The following is a 14,336-nucleotide window of genomic DNA, read 5'->3' as shown; positions in this document are numbered from 1 at the left end:
AGATGTGTGATAACGTTTAGTAGTGTCTTTAACCCGAGAACACTAACGTTACAAATAGTAACACCATCACTAACGTCATCAAAATATATTAAAATACAACAATGCAAGGCAAATTGAAGTACTCTTCTTTTATTTTACCCTATAGAACTTCTCATAAAACAAAAAACAGGTATCATGGGGGGACCCTGAAAAAAGGCTCAAAATAGGGGGAAAATTAGGGAATAGTCAATAAAACATGATACAAAATATATAAATAATGGAGCTATGAGCTTGTTCTTTGGTCCACATGTTCCTGGGACATGTGAGTCTTGTCCTGTGAAGGAAAAGTCTCCTTCAATGTTAAAATCCATCGAAATGTTTTCACCCGAACACGTGTTCGGGTGAAAATCACCCGAACACGTGAAGGTTGAAAAAAACAGGGATTGGAGCAGAAAGATGCGCCCACCTTCGATCAGACACGCTCACCTTAAATATGACACACCTACCTTCAATAAGACACGGCCGTCTTCAATAAGACACGCCTACCTTCAATGAGACACACCTACCTTCGATAAGACACACCCACCTTCAATAAGACACGCCTGTCTTCAATAAGACACGCCTACCTTCGATAAGACACGCCTACCTTCAATAAGACACGCCTACCTTCAATAAGACACGCTCACCTTCAATAAGACACGCTCACCTTCAATAAGACACGCCTGCCTTCGATAAGACACGCCTGCCTTTGATAAGACACGCCTACCTTCGATAAGACACGCCTACCTTCAGTAAGACACGCCTACCTTCGATAAGACACACCCACCTTCAATAAGACACGCCTGTCTTCAATAAGACACGCCTACCTTCAATAAGACACGCCTGCCTTCAATAAGACACGCCTGCCTTCAATAAGACACGCTCACCTTCAATAAGACACGCCTACCTTCAATAAGACACGCACACCTTCAATAAGACACGCCTACCTTCAATAAGACACACCTACCTTCGATAAGACACACCCACCTTCAATAAGAGACGCCCGTCTTCAATAAGACACGCCTACCTTCAATAACGTCAGTAAGCAACATAAAGCTACACAAGGACCCACACAACACAGACAAAAGCAACACAATGAAAATAACAAAAAATCACCAGACGTTCTGGGGTTAAGTCACTTAAACGCCTCGAAATTCACAAGAGGAGTATCTACTGTCGTGTTTAATACGTCAAACACCCTGCGCGTGAATCATATATACATATAAATAAATATATATATATATATATATATATATACATATATATATATATATATATATATATATATATAATATGTATGTAAAGATAAAGGGATGTACATGCATTTACACACTTAACTTAAATAGAAAGGGACATCAGACTTAGCTTCATTTAGTATGAATGCATGTGCAACCAATCTAAACAGGTAAATACAAACCAAACCAATGACCAACAATTAAATAAGAATAAAACGTCTGCTAACAAGAACATGTGGAGTCTTCATGCCGTCCTAAAGTATGAGGGCTGTGATGAGGAATAAGAAAAGTAATCGTCTCATCACACTATCAATGCCTGTGTTGTTCTCACGAGTTGAATTTGTCTGCCTGTGTTTTGCTTTTGTTTTCATATCAATCTCCCTTTAGGAGTATCAGATCATTAAGAAATCAGCACGCTCCCTGAGCACCATTCAAGTGGAGTCTCCATGGCGACTGGCGCAGCCGTCTATTATCTCCAGCATCGTGCTGATGAAAGGCCAGGGCAAGGTGAGTGCACTCCTGTGACACGTGTGCATGAATAAAGCTCAGAGAATGCACTCCAAGTGCTACATGCATTATGTAACCTAACAAAATAAGATGTGCGACCAGAGTCTGCTTCTCCTGCGCAGAGTCACTGGCTTGTATACGGCGGCTCATAAAGGCCGTTGATGGTAATGCAACAAGTGTCTGTGTGGAGTCTGCATGTTCTCCCCGTGGCAGCGAAGGGTTCCCTCAGGGTTCTCTGGTTTCCTCCCACAGTCCAAAGACGTGCAGGTCAGGTTAATTGGAGACTATAAGAAGAAAATTGCCCATAGCTGTGAATGTGAGCATGTATTTTTACATGCCCAAAATCACATGTTTGCCTTAGAGGGCTTTAAAATGTGTACACAAACAACATCCTCTATCCCAGGACTCATTGCAAAAACAACCTTCGGCAGAGCAACTGAGGCGGAATCAGGATGGACAGAGGTGCAAATGATGTCATGGGAAAGAAGCAACGTCAGTAATGTGCATGAATGGAGAGAGAAGAGAGGAGCTCAGTGTATCCTAAGAAGTCCCCCAGCAGTCTAGGCTTATAGCTGTATATCTAGGGCTGGTCGGAGGCTAACCTGAGCCAGCCCTCACTGTGGACCTGACCCACCTAACAATCCTACTTTTGAGAGTCTATGGACTACACGTAACCCTACAGTCTGGGAGTGCAGCTCTCTAGTGGGCTAACGGGGTACTGTGAGCTCTTGTGTCATTGCCATTAAAAAAACAAACTGATATTCTTAGAAAAACCAATGAGGACTGTCTCCCTTTCCAACCTGAGATCTGCTTCCACAGGGCCTAGGATTCAGCATTGTCGGTGGGCAGGACTCGGCTCGCGGTCAGATGGGGATTTTTGTCAAAACCATTTTCCCTCACGGAGCTGCAGCAGCCGACGGACGACTGAAAGAGGGTAAGCGCTGCTTTCCCTCCGTCGGGTCCGTGATGGTTCCATGTCCGCCCACGCCGGTTCTAACAGTGTGCTTCCATGTGCAGGGGACGAGATCCTGGAAGTGAACGGGGAGTCTCTCCAAGGACTCACGCACCAGCAGGCCATCCAGACCTTCAAGGTGATTACAAGAGGTTCTTCTGTCTGTTACAAGAGGTTCTTGTGTCTGTTACAGTAGGTTCTTGTGTCTGTTACAGTAGGTTATAGTGTCTGTTACAGTAGGTTCTTCTGTCTGTTACAAGAGGTTCTTCTGTCTGTTACAGTAGGTTATTGTGTCTGTTACAGTAGGTTATTGTGTCTGTTACAAGAGGTTCTTCTGTCTGTTACAGTAGGTTATTGTGTCTGTTACAGTAGGTTATTGTGTCTGTTACAGTAGGTTCTTCTGTCTGTTACAAGAGGTTCTTCTGTCTGTTGCAAGAGGTTTTTGTGTCTGTTACAGTAGGTTATTGTGTCTGTTACAGTAGGTTCTTGTGTCTGTTACAATAGGTTCTTGTGTCTGTTACAAGAGGTTATTGTGTCTGTTACAGTAGGTTCTTGTGTCTGTTACAAGAGGTTATTGTGTCTGTTACAGTAGGTTCTTGTGTCTGTTACAAGAGGTTTTTGTGTCTGTTACAGTAGGTTCTTGTGTCTGTTACAGTAGGTTATTGTGTCTGTTACAGTAGGTTATTGTGTCTGTTACAGGAGGTTCTTGTGTCTGTTACAGTAGGTTATTGTGTCTGTTACAATAGGTTCTTGTGTCTGTTACAGTAGGTTCTTGTGTCTGTTACAGTAGGTTATTGTGTCTGTTACAAGAAGTTCTTGTGTCTGTTACAGTAGGTTATTGTGTCTGTTACAGTAGGTTCTTCTGTCTGTTACAAGAAGTTCTTGTGTCTGTTACAGTAGGTTATTGTGTCTGTTACAGTAGGTTCTTGTGTCTGTTACAGTAGGTTATTGTGTCTGTTACAATAGGTTCTTGTGTCTGTTACAGTAGGTTATTGTGTCTGTTACAAGAGGTTATTGTGTCTGTTACAGTAGGTTCTTGTGTCTGTTACAGTAGGTTATTGTGTCTGTTACAATAGGTTCTTGTGTCTGTTACAGTAGGTTCTTGTGTCTGTTACAGTAGGTTCTTGTGTCTGTTACAATATATTCTTGTGTCTGTTACAGTAGGTTATTGTGTCTGTTACAATAGGTTCTTGTGTCTGTTACAGTAGGTTATTGTGTCTGTTACAATAGGTTCTTGTGTCTGTTACAGTAGGTTATTGTGTCTGTTACAAGAGGTTATTGTGTCTGTTACAGCAGGTTCTTGTGTCTGTTACAGTAGGTTATTGTGTCTGTTACAGTAGGTTATTGTGTCTGTTACAAGAGGTTATTGTGTCTGTTACAGCAGGTTCTTGTGTCTGTTACAGTAGGTTATTGTGTCTGTTACAGTAGGTTCTTGTGTCTGTTACAAGAGGTTCTTGTGTCTGTTACAGCAGGTTCTTGTGTCTGTTACAGTAGGTTATTGTGTCTGTTACAGTAGGTTCTTGTGTCTGTTACAGTAGGTTCTTGTGTCTGTTACAAGAGGTTATTGTGTCTGTTACAGCAGGTTCTTGTGTCTGTTACAGTAGGTTATTGTGTCTGTTACAGTAGGTTCTTGTGTCTGTTACAAGAGGTTATTGTGTCTGTTACAATAGGTTCTTGTGTCTGTTACAGTAGGTTCTTGTGTCTGTTACAATAGGTTCTTGTGTCTGTTACAAGAGGTTATTGTGTCTGTTACAGTAGGTTCTTGTGTCTGTTACAAGAGGTTATTGTGTCTGTTACAGTAGGTTCTTGTGTCTGTTACAGTAGGTTATTGTGTCTGTTACAGTAGGTTATTGTGTCTGTTACAAGAGGTTATTGTGTCTGTTACAGCAGGTTCTTGTGTCTGTTACAGTAGGTTCTTGTGTCTGTTACAGTAGGTTCTTGTGTCTGTTACAGTAGGTTATTGTGTCTGTTACAGTAGGTTATTGTGTCTGTTACAAGAGGTTATTGTGTCTGTTACAGCAGGTTCTTGTGTCTGTTACAGTAGGTTATTGTGTCTGTTACAGTAGGTTCTTGTGTCTGTTACAAGAGGTTCTTGTGTCTGTTACAGCAGGTTCTTGTGTCTGTTACAGTAGGTTATTGTGTCTGTTACAGTAGGTTCTTGTGTCTGTTACAGTAGGTTCTTGTGTCTGTTACAAGAGGTTATTGTGTCTGTTACAGCAGGTTCTTGTGTCTGTTACAGTAGGTTATTGTGTCTGTTACAGTAGGTTCTTGTGTCTGTTACAAGAGGTTATTGTGTCTGTTACAATAGGTTCTTGTGTCTGTTACAGTAGGTTCTTGTGTCTGTTACAATAGGTTCTTGTGTCTGTTACAAGAGGTTATTGTGTCTGTTACAGTAGGTTCTTGTGTCTGTTACAAGAGGTTATTGTGTCTGTTACAGTAGGTTCTTGTGTCTGTTACAAGAGGTTCTTGTGTCTGTTACAGTAGGTTCTTGTGTCTGTTACAGTATGTTATTGTGTCTGTTACAGTAGGTTATTGTGTCTGTTACAAGAGGTTATTGTGTCTGTTACAAGAGGTTATTGTGTCTGTTACAGTAGGTTATTGTGTCTGTTACAGTAGGTTATTGTGTCTGTTACAATAGGTTCTTGTGTCTGTTACAAGAGGTTATTGTGTCTGTTACAGTAGGTTATTGTGTCTGTTACAAGAGGTTTTTGTGTCTGTTACAGTAGGTTATTGTGTCTGTTACAGTAGGTTCTTGTGTCTGTTACAATAGGTTCTTGTGTCTGTTACAAGAGGTTATTGTGTCTGTTACAGTAGGTTCTTGTGTCTGTTACAAGAGGTTATTGTGTCTGTTACAGTAGGTTCTTGTGTCTGTTACAAGAGGTTTTTGTGTCTGTTGCAGTAGGTTCTTGTGTCTGTTACAGTAGGTTATTGTGTCTGTTACAAGAGGTTTTTGTGTCTGTTACAGTAGGTTCTTGTGTCTGTTACAGTAGGTTATTGTGTCTGTTACAGTAGGTTATTGTGTCTGTTACAGGAGGTTCTTGTGTCTGTTACAGTAGGTTATTGTGTCTGTTACAATAGGTTCTTGTGTCTGTTACAGTAGGTTCTTGTGTCTGTTACAGTAGGTTATTGTGTCTGTTACAGTAGGTTCTTGTGTCTGTTACAATAGGTTCTTGTGTCTGTTACAGTAGGTTCTTGTGTCTGTTACAGTAGGTTATTGTGTCTGTTACAGTAGGTTATTGTGTCTGTTACAGTAGGTTCTTGTGTCTGTTACAATAGGTTCTTGTGTCTGTTACAGTAGGTTCTTGTGTCTGTTACAGTAGGTTCTTGTGTCTGTTAGCACTACATAATCATAGTTATACGCATTCCTAAACACTCACTAATGCTTTATAACAATATTTATAACACATTATGAAGCAATGTATAATCACTTTGGCCCCCTAATGATCATAGTGTATTATAATTCCCATTATTATATTTCATAAGTGCATTATAATCACTGTTATACTTTGGTTGTACTCATTGTTGGCCTTAAGTAAAGTGAAAATGAATTTACATGTTCTTGGATAGATTTAAAGATATTTCTTCTCTTTACTTAAAGCAGGAATAACCACCTGGAGTAAGTTATAATCACATTATAATACAAATATGATATTGTATTACACCTATGGGAATAATAATACACGGATACGTACAAAAAGAAGAGAATGTGTATGTTAAATTAAATAATATTATGTTATGATACTTGGCCTTAAAAGTCATGGTTATTGTAATCAAGCCTTATGGATATTCACAGTCATAAGCAGGTAAGTGTTTCTCATCCACGGACATTGAACCCGTCTCCCGGTCGTCCCACAGCAGCTGAAGAGAGGTGTGGTGACGCTGACCATCCGGACCCGGCTCCGCAGCCCCAGCCTGACCCCGTGCCCGACCCCCACCCTGCTCAGCCGCTCCAGCTCTCCCAACTCCAACACCAGCGGGGGAACGCCCGTCCCCTCGGGGGCCGAGGAGCCCGAGGGCCACAGGGGCCCCCCCGGCCCCGGGCCCAAAGACTGCATCATCATGGAGGTCACGCTGAATAAAGGTTGGCTGAACCTGACGGAGAACCCAGAGAACAACCCGGGGTTTTCATTCCACTTCCTGTTTGGAGATATCCTGCGAGTGTCTTTTTCTGAAACCAAGAATCAGTGTAAACTTGTGTCATATAATATGTTAGTATTTTGTATTTTACGTGCATATTAAGTCATTTCATGTTATGAGAGCTGTCATAGTATAAGGCAGACCATCACGACCCATTTCACAAGAGGAATTCGCTATAATTTGTGTGTAAATGACAGTGTTGTTTTATTAGAGTCACCGGTATAAGTAGGCTGCAGTTATCTGAACGATACAGACTCTCAGGCGCCCTCGTGTGTCTCAAAGGGGAACTGCAGATGTAAATGTTAAATTAAAGACCATGGAAGAAATTCTGCTGAATTATATGGCAACCCAAATAAAATACCATACCCAGTCTTTGGGCATGAGTGGTATCAAGGACACAGCACTATGCCATCAGAATCAGATTCACAAAACACAACATTGCAACACTCAAGGAAACATGGACCCGTCCCGACTTGTATTAAAGTAACGGGACCGTATGTTTGTAAAGCGCGACTGCTTTGTGTCCGTATGAATTACATATTTGGGTGAGCAGTCATATTTTTTTTTTGCAGTGATGTCTAACTAATCTTTTCTGTTATTAATTATTATAATTTTATTTTCTAGAGCCCAGTGTTGGTCTCGGGATTGGAGTTTGCTGTCTGACCCTGGAGAACTCCGCTCCAGGCATCTACATCCACAGCCTGGCGCTGGGATCAGTGGCCAAGATGGACGGCCGGCTCAGGTGAAAAATAAAAAACCTTCAGGGGTTGTCTTTGAATTGGAAACTGAAATGCAAATGAGCGGCATTCTTTCATATTCGCTCATTGGTTGAAAAGTATCCAGGCCCCGAGTGAGGAAAAAGTGAAAACTTTGGATTGGTGTTCCATTTTCTAAGTCTCATCTACATGGTTTTCTTACTTGTGTGTTATTACTTAAAGGGACAAATCATCTTTTTTTTTTTCTCCCTACCTCTAGTGCCATTTATTAATCACAATTGTTTTGGCGTGAGCTGCATAGTTTTGGAGTTCTTTTCACCAATAAAATGCAACTCAACAGCAATGTGTCTCTCCAGAAATCATCGCTCCTACTCAAGATTACTCAATAATCCACATACCTTGTTGTGAGAAGTTTCATGGAGGAACTATTTTCTTTTTAATATATTTTTTTAATTTCAAGAGAGGGCAGACATCTCTACGGAAGATATCTCCAAAACTAACTCCCTGTACTGTGCTACAGGTTAGAGAAACGTACGTCATTTGGATTTGAGGGTGAACTGTCCCTTTAAGAACAAGTAAAACAAGTCATTTGTCCCACCTGTTTCACTGATGAAAATACTAAATGCATATTTAAGGAACATACAAAAATTCTACACCAGAATGAGTTTTTATCGGTTTCCTCTCAGGGCTTCCGTAGGAGGTGGTTGCGTCCATAATGTGCTGTGCATGTTTCCATATGATTATCTGTGGGTGCATTTAAGTCTCTGACGGTGTGGTGCCGATGCCTGTGCTCCTCCATCAGTCGTGGGGATCAGATGCTGGAGGTGGACTCGGTCAGTCTCCGTCATGCGGCGCTCAGCGAGGCCTATGCCATCCTCAGTGAATGTGGCCCTGGACCCGTCAGTCTCATTATCAGCAGGCACCCTAACCCCAAGGTAAGAGGATGTGTGCCTCTCAAAAACATACCAGGAAGTGTCAAAAGCATGCCAAAGAAATCCAGTGGATACTGAAGAGATATGGAGTAACATCTTGTTGGAAAGCCATTTCTCAACACCTGTTTGAACTGAGGTCTGGATGTCTTCCTGAAGAAACAATCCTTTCTCAAGTAACAGTTTTTCTGTCGAAACCGCTGCTGGTTTTCCCTCAAGATTCATCTGCTATAACCGTATATGTGCATGACCTCACCGTGATGCCACCCACTGGACTGCTGTCTTGAAGCCTAGAGTTTGGCATTTCGACCGTCGCAGTCTTGGTTTTCGGACGAGACGGTGGAGCTGGGGAAAAGCAAAGCCCAGCAAGGTCAGCCGCCGTTAGTGGCTAGCTTGCTAGGTAGCTATCCGTAATTCACGTTACCTATGACATTAATTGGGATGCTAATTTTGGCTAGCGAACAACAGGCTTGTTTGCAATGTACTTAATGGAAGAAAAAGACACATTACAGTGTCTTTTAGTACAACTGAATGCTCAACAACGCTGTGCTAGCGACGCCGTGGTAGCAAACAATCCATCACAAGATAGCCACGATCACAATCAGACTTCTTTTTGCAACCAGAGGAGTCGCCCCCTGCTGGTCATTAGAAAGCATGACGATTAAGACACGACCTGTTTGACCCAGGATATTCCCGCGAGGAACCAGCCTCTCAGCAGCCACGCTTCACAGTGGGGGTGGTACAATCATATGTTGTTACGTTTGAAATATTGGTACTCGTACACATTATATTTGTCATGATATACATGTTTATTTAAATATATACGTGTTCATTTCCAGTCGTTGCCAGCCCAGTGGTGTTCCAGGTTGATAAAACTCTTGCATCTGGTTGTCTTTGCTCAGGTATCGGAGCAGGAGATGGATCAAGTCATAGCTCGATCCACACTCAGAGACAAAATGAACAAAAACAAACCTTCGTCTCACCCCCAAGGTCTGATACCTTTACGCTTGTCTTCCACGTGCTCCTGCTCTGCAATCATTTTACAGATGTTTACAGTTGAACTCAGGGCCAGTAAGCAACAGTTAGCTCAGATGCTAACTGTCCCGGTTGTGATGTGTAGGTCCGTCCTGTAAGAGCCCCTACCCGACGCTGAAGGACAGGCAGGGAGATGGCTCCCCTACTCTCAGCTGGACCATGAAGAGGTTCCTCGAGCCCGCCAGTAGGGTACGTTCGCAATCGACATTCACGTTTTATTTCTCAGTTCTTAGACGCCGCTAGTGTGGCGCTGCTAGGCTCAGTTTCATTCCACTTAACTGGTGCGTTAGCGTTGATCTCGCTCGGTTTTTCATCTTCCTCCCCTTGATGTGTGCTTCTGTCTGTTGGGCGTCGCAGGGCTCTCTGAGCTCAGAGACGGAGTTGTCTCAGTACTTCTCCCAGGACGTTTCCAGCCACTCCTTCTCCTCCGAATCCATGCTGATGGGCTCCAACAGCGACGAGGCGCTCCACCAGCGCAGCTGCAGCACGTCCATGGACGACAACTCTTCACGGCCACTTGGTAACGAAACAAAGTCTATTTAAATACCGTGGAGAGGTTTTTGGGTTGTGAATTATAATGCACTATGTAATCAGATGAACAGAAAACAGTCAGATATGGATTCAGCCTGTTTTTGAATGAACTCGAGGGCAGCCCATGCATCATTTTGATGACCAGTCCGTGTCTTTTGTTCACAGAAGAGTGATGTATTTGTACCTGAGACGGTCCCGGCTGAGGACTTTATCATTCTCTATTTCGTCTCACATCCATCACCACATTTAATCAACCAAAAGTCTTTTCTTTTCATCTTCCTTCTCACAATTATTTTACTTTCGCTCATGATATTCAAATGACATCTTTTCATGTTGCTTTTTTTTATGCCTCAATAATTCATGTGCTAGTTATGGCAATTTCACACAAATGTCTGAAAGGGTAAAATGATGAAGTGAGTACTTGCATTCAAACTGCTCCCTGATTGGCTGGCGGAGGCGGATAATTCTAGTTTTACAAAATGTCTCTCAGTTGACCGGATGTAAAAGGTCTACACTCAGGACGTCTTAGCAGCTTTTCCTAATTGTTTTTTGAATCAGAGTGAAGAATTTAGTTTAGGGTTGTGGAACGCTTTACACGCCATGCGCCTCGTGTTTGTGCAGGAGCGCTCGGAAAGTTTGCACACTGCCTTCAGTGCTTCCTTAGGATACATTTTTAGAACTTGATATTTTTTTCCAGATGTCACAGTTCATTTAATAATGGTCATTGTTGACATCATTGTCTCACAGACTTGGTTTGGGGTCTTTAAAGCTCTAAATTGACCGTTACAGTGCCAGTGATTTAGTGAGCAAATAATAATGTTTCTGTCACAATTGTTAACTTTTGAATGAAGCATTTCAAAATGTCAGCAAGCCAATTTTAAGCCAGGATTAACTGTTCTACTTTTAGTTTAATTCAAACCCCATCTGGGAGACGGCCCATAATGTAAAAAAAAACAAGGTGGCACCCTCATCAGAGATATCAGATCTTCTTTATCTGTTTTTATTTTGGCAACGGAAATGACTCATTGTCAGCGTTCCCCCTTCTCGAACAGAGGTGGAGAGTGGCCCGCTGCACGGACACAAGACCCCACTTCCTCCCGACCGCCGGGTGGAGCCCGTTTGCCAGCCCGCCGCCGCCTCTAGCCCCGCCTCCGTGCGCAGCCCGCTTCTCCGCCAGCGACGGCTGATGTGCTTCGAGGACGAGCTCAGCGACGAGGAGGAGGACGGCGGCGGCGGCAACGCCAGAAACGCCGCCAAGCCGGACTCTGTTAACTTCAGCGGTGCCCGAGCGTCCCAAAAGCCCAAAAGCGCTTCAGCGGCTGTGAGTGCTACGTCGTCGTTGGATATAAATGGGAACAGCGAAGACGGGGATTTGCAGAGGTGCGGAAGCCGTGATGGGAAAACGCCACCTTGTGGTAGTTTCTCACAGTGTGAGCAAGGTGTCGCCAATAAGTCCGAGCCCCCGGGTTCCGATTCGCCCCCCGTGCACATCCGCAAAGCAGGCGGGGCGCCCAGCAGTTTGACCATCAATACTGAGAACTACACAAATCAAGAGGACGGACAGTTGGAGTCCAAGCGCTCCCCCAAGCTGGAGCATAAAGCGGTGACGCGGGTCAAAAGTATGATGAGCATCGAAGCGCCAAACCTGCCCCAGCAGCAGAAGACCAGAGCGGATGAGCCCTCGCCCCAAGCCGCCCAGTGTGGGAGGAACCCCAAGACCGCCGGCGGCTCGGTACCCCACCCGGTCTGCAAGAAGGGAGACGCCAGTGAGCTCGTGGGCGTCTGCACCATCGACACCGTGACCCTGAGGAGAGGCGAGCACGAGTCGTTCGGTCTCGACCTGGAGATCATCTCGTCGCCTCTGAAGGTGCTCGTCGTCGGGCTAAAGCCTGGAGGTGCAGCAGAAAGGGTGCGTGAGACCGGTTTGATCTGCATACAGGTCCAATGTCCGACTTTATGCCAAACCTCTGTTTATTGGAATTATTTCAAGATTATTCCAAATAATTTGACGTATAATGGTATTTTGTTTAATCGTACACTCAGGAAACTACGGGAAACCTGTGTCCCGGAGACGAGATTGTCAAAATTGGGGAGACGTCGGTGCGCTCCTCTACGTACCACGAAATCTGTGAGCTCATGCACAACCTTCCCGTTACACTGTCCTTGGAATTTAAGAGACCGGTTTCAGGTAAGACCTTATGTTTAGGATCACTTCACTCTGGAGGTCGTAGGTCATTCAACGTGTTTACGAGCAGTAGTACCAGGATGCCTCACAGTTTGCCTTTAAATAGAGCATTTCTTTCCCTTTTATGCCGACTTAAGACGTAGGATCAACCCTCCCTCATTTACTTCCCCAAAGCAACCTGCAGGCATCTGGCTTTCTATCCATGGTGACTATCGTATACCGTATATTTAACCTTTCATTAGCAGTTCTATATCTACCCTGTAGCTTCACTCTGAATGCCTTCTACCGTAGTGTAATGAGCTAGTCTAGCGTAGCGCAGACATTGCTGTGGATGGATCACTGCTTCTTGGTCACCAAAAGAGTTTTATTACCATCATTATTCTAGGAATCTTCAGACGGGGGTTTTTTTTTTATTAGATTACAATCGTTTTGTAACTATTTTCAACATTTACCCATCAATTACAAAATGTTTGGATTGCCATTAAAGGGTTGCATTTAATGTAATAGGGATTCGATTACCAATTTATATGATACAAAAACCATATCACTCCTCTGACTGACTTTTGCAGACGTAGTACATGTGTAAATGTTTAATTCTGTAGCTGGTGGACAGATGATTCCTTTAGTCCTCTTCACATATTCCCCTTAAAAGAGACAGCAACAGAAGAAACACTCCTGGACCACAGCAATGTCTGAAGCGTTGTTCTGATACCGATAGCAGAATCGGAAATGCCTCTGATAACTTGCTGGATGGGGAACCGATCCAATACCACGTTACCGTATCATTCATCAACTCATTTACGCACCATGGGAACACTCGCTACTCGATGCATAAATCCTCCCCGATCGGTTATGCATATGTGAAAGAATATATAACAGGTATTTGATCGGTACTCTGCATCAGAATCGTTACAAGCAATGAAAAAAATGGTATCGGAACATCTCTCTTGTCTCTAGTACCTACTTTTTCTGAATTAATCAATGAATTCATTTCTGTGTACCCAACCATAGACATAGACACACCAACCTGTAGTCTTTGCTGACATGATCTAACACCACTGATGCGTCGTATAGTTAGTATGTAGTTTCTGTGTTCTACAATAGGCCTGCAGGCACGGCCTCTCCTTGTTTGATATATCCCCAAATGTTGTTATTATTAAAGGCGTTGCATATTGCAGTGAAAGACTTCCTCAGTGGAGAATCCAGAAGACCAGCTTGACAAAGCATTTAAAAAACCATCCCCCTGGACGTTCTTCTTCAATTATTGTTGTTCTATGGCGTGACATGTATTTCCTGTGTTGCAAGATGAAAGAGCATGGTTAGTTAGTTAGTGTGTTTTTTTGTAGAGGTGGCTCTGAGTGTGTGTGTGTGTGTGTGTGAATGACAGGCATATAGCGCTTATTCCATTAAGGTAGAAAGGCGCTATCACTGCAGTCTATTTACCGTTTTGACAGAACCTTCATATATTCTAACTCGCACAGGCTCCGCCCTCTACTGGACTCTGTAGGTAATGTTCTCCTCCAACTGGAAATTTGCTAAAGCTGGCCAATCAGTACATGCCTAACCGAATATTTGAACCCACAGTATAAAAAGCAGGACAAAGCGCTGTGGACTGCTTGTCTTATTGTAGGCTTGATTCTTTTGTGTACTACCTGGGTTGACTCTGGCCCCCTACTTCTTCTCTGTTGCAGCATAGGTTATAAAGAAGTAGGTGGTCTGCGATGAATAACCCTTTAACTAGTCAGGATCTATCTGGTTGGGTAACTTTGATGTCACACCAAGGCGCGCATTCGTCACGCTCCCACTGTACCCATAGAGTCCAGTAGAGGGCAGACCCTGGACATGTTACCTCTAAGGTTACAATATTGTAACCCTAGTTCTATAAACACAGTTAGAGCCATTTAGGGGGCCCTGCCGCTCTCACACCGCTCGCTACAGCCTGATATACTGGATATATCCGCACATATTCTGGTTGGCATGTCCTGATTGGCCGACTACGCTTGTGGAAATTTAGAGTAGGCAAACATGTCTTTGTGATTGGAGTAGAGTATTATATATAGAGTCCAGTAGAGGGCTCTGCCTGTGCTTAAA

General features: G+C 43.4%; 1 protein-coding gene across 1 annotated transcript in view; it reads left to right on the top strand.

The window, feature by feature from the left end:
* The window catches only part of pdzd2 (PDZ domain containing 2), a gene marked incomplete at its 5' end in the record, with an annotated part of 42,138 nt that overhangs the window by 21,015 nt on the left and 6,787 nt on the right, over nucleotides 1-14,336 (top strand). The window contains 11 exons of the mRNA XM_079222257.1: nucleotides 1,641-1,760; nucleotides 2,580-2,694; nucleotides 2,778-2,851; nucleotides 6,568-6,793; nucleotides 7,474-7,591; nucleotides 8,368-8,500; nucleotides 9,397-9,484; nucleotides 9,615-9,718; nucleotides 9,887-10,049; nucleotides 11,113-11,969; nucleotides 12,104-12,248. Of these exons, the coding sequence (XP_079078383.1) occupies nucleotides 1,641-1,760; nucleotides 2,580-2,694; nucleotides 2,778-2,851; nucleotides 6,568-6,793; nucleotides 7,474-7,591; nucleotides 8,368-8,500; nucleotides 9,397-9,484; nucleotides 9,615-9,718; nucleotides 9,887-10,049; nucleotides 11,113-11,969; nucleotides 12,104-12,248 (2,143 nt within the window). The remainder of the gene's footprint in view (nucleotides 1-1,640; nucleotides 1,761-2,579; nucleotides 2,695-2,777; nucleotides 2,852-6,567; nucleotides 6,794-7,473; nucleotides 7,592-8,367; nucleotides 8,501-9,396; nucleotides 9,485-9,614; nucleotides 9,719-9,886; nucleotides 10,050-11,112; nucleotides 11,970-12,103; nucleotides 12,249-14,336) is intronic.

The sequence above is a fragment of the Taurulus bubalis genome, assembly GCF_910589615.1.
Source record: "Taurulus bubalis genome assembly, chromosome: 8".
Lineage (NCBI taxonomy): Eukaryota > Metazoa > Chordata > Actinopteri > Perciformes > Cottidae > Taurulus > Taurulus bubalis.
This window is presented reverse-complemented; position numbering and strand designations above follow the sequence as displayed.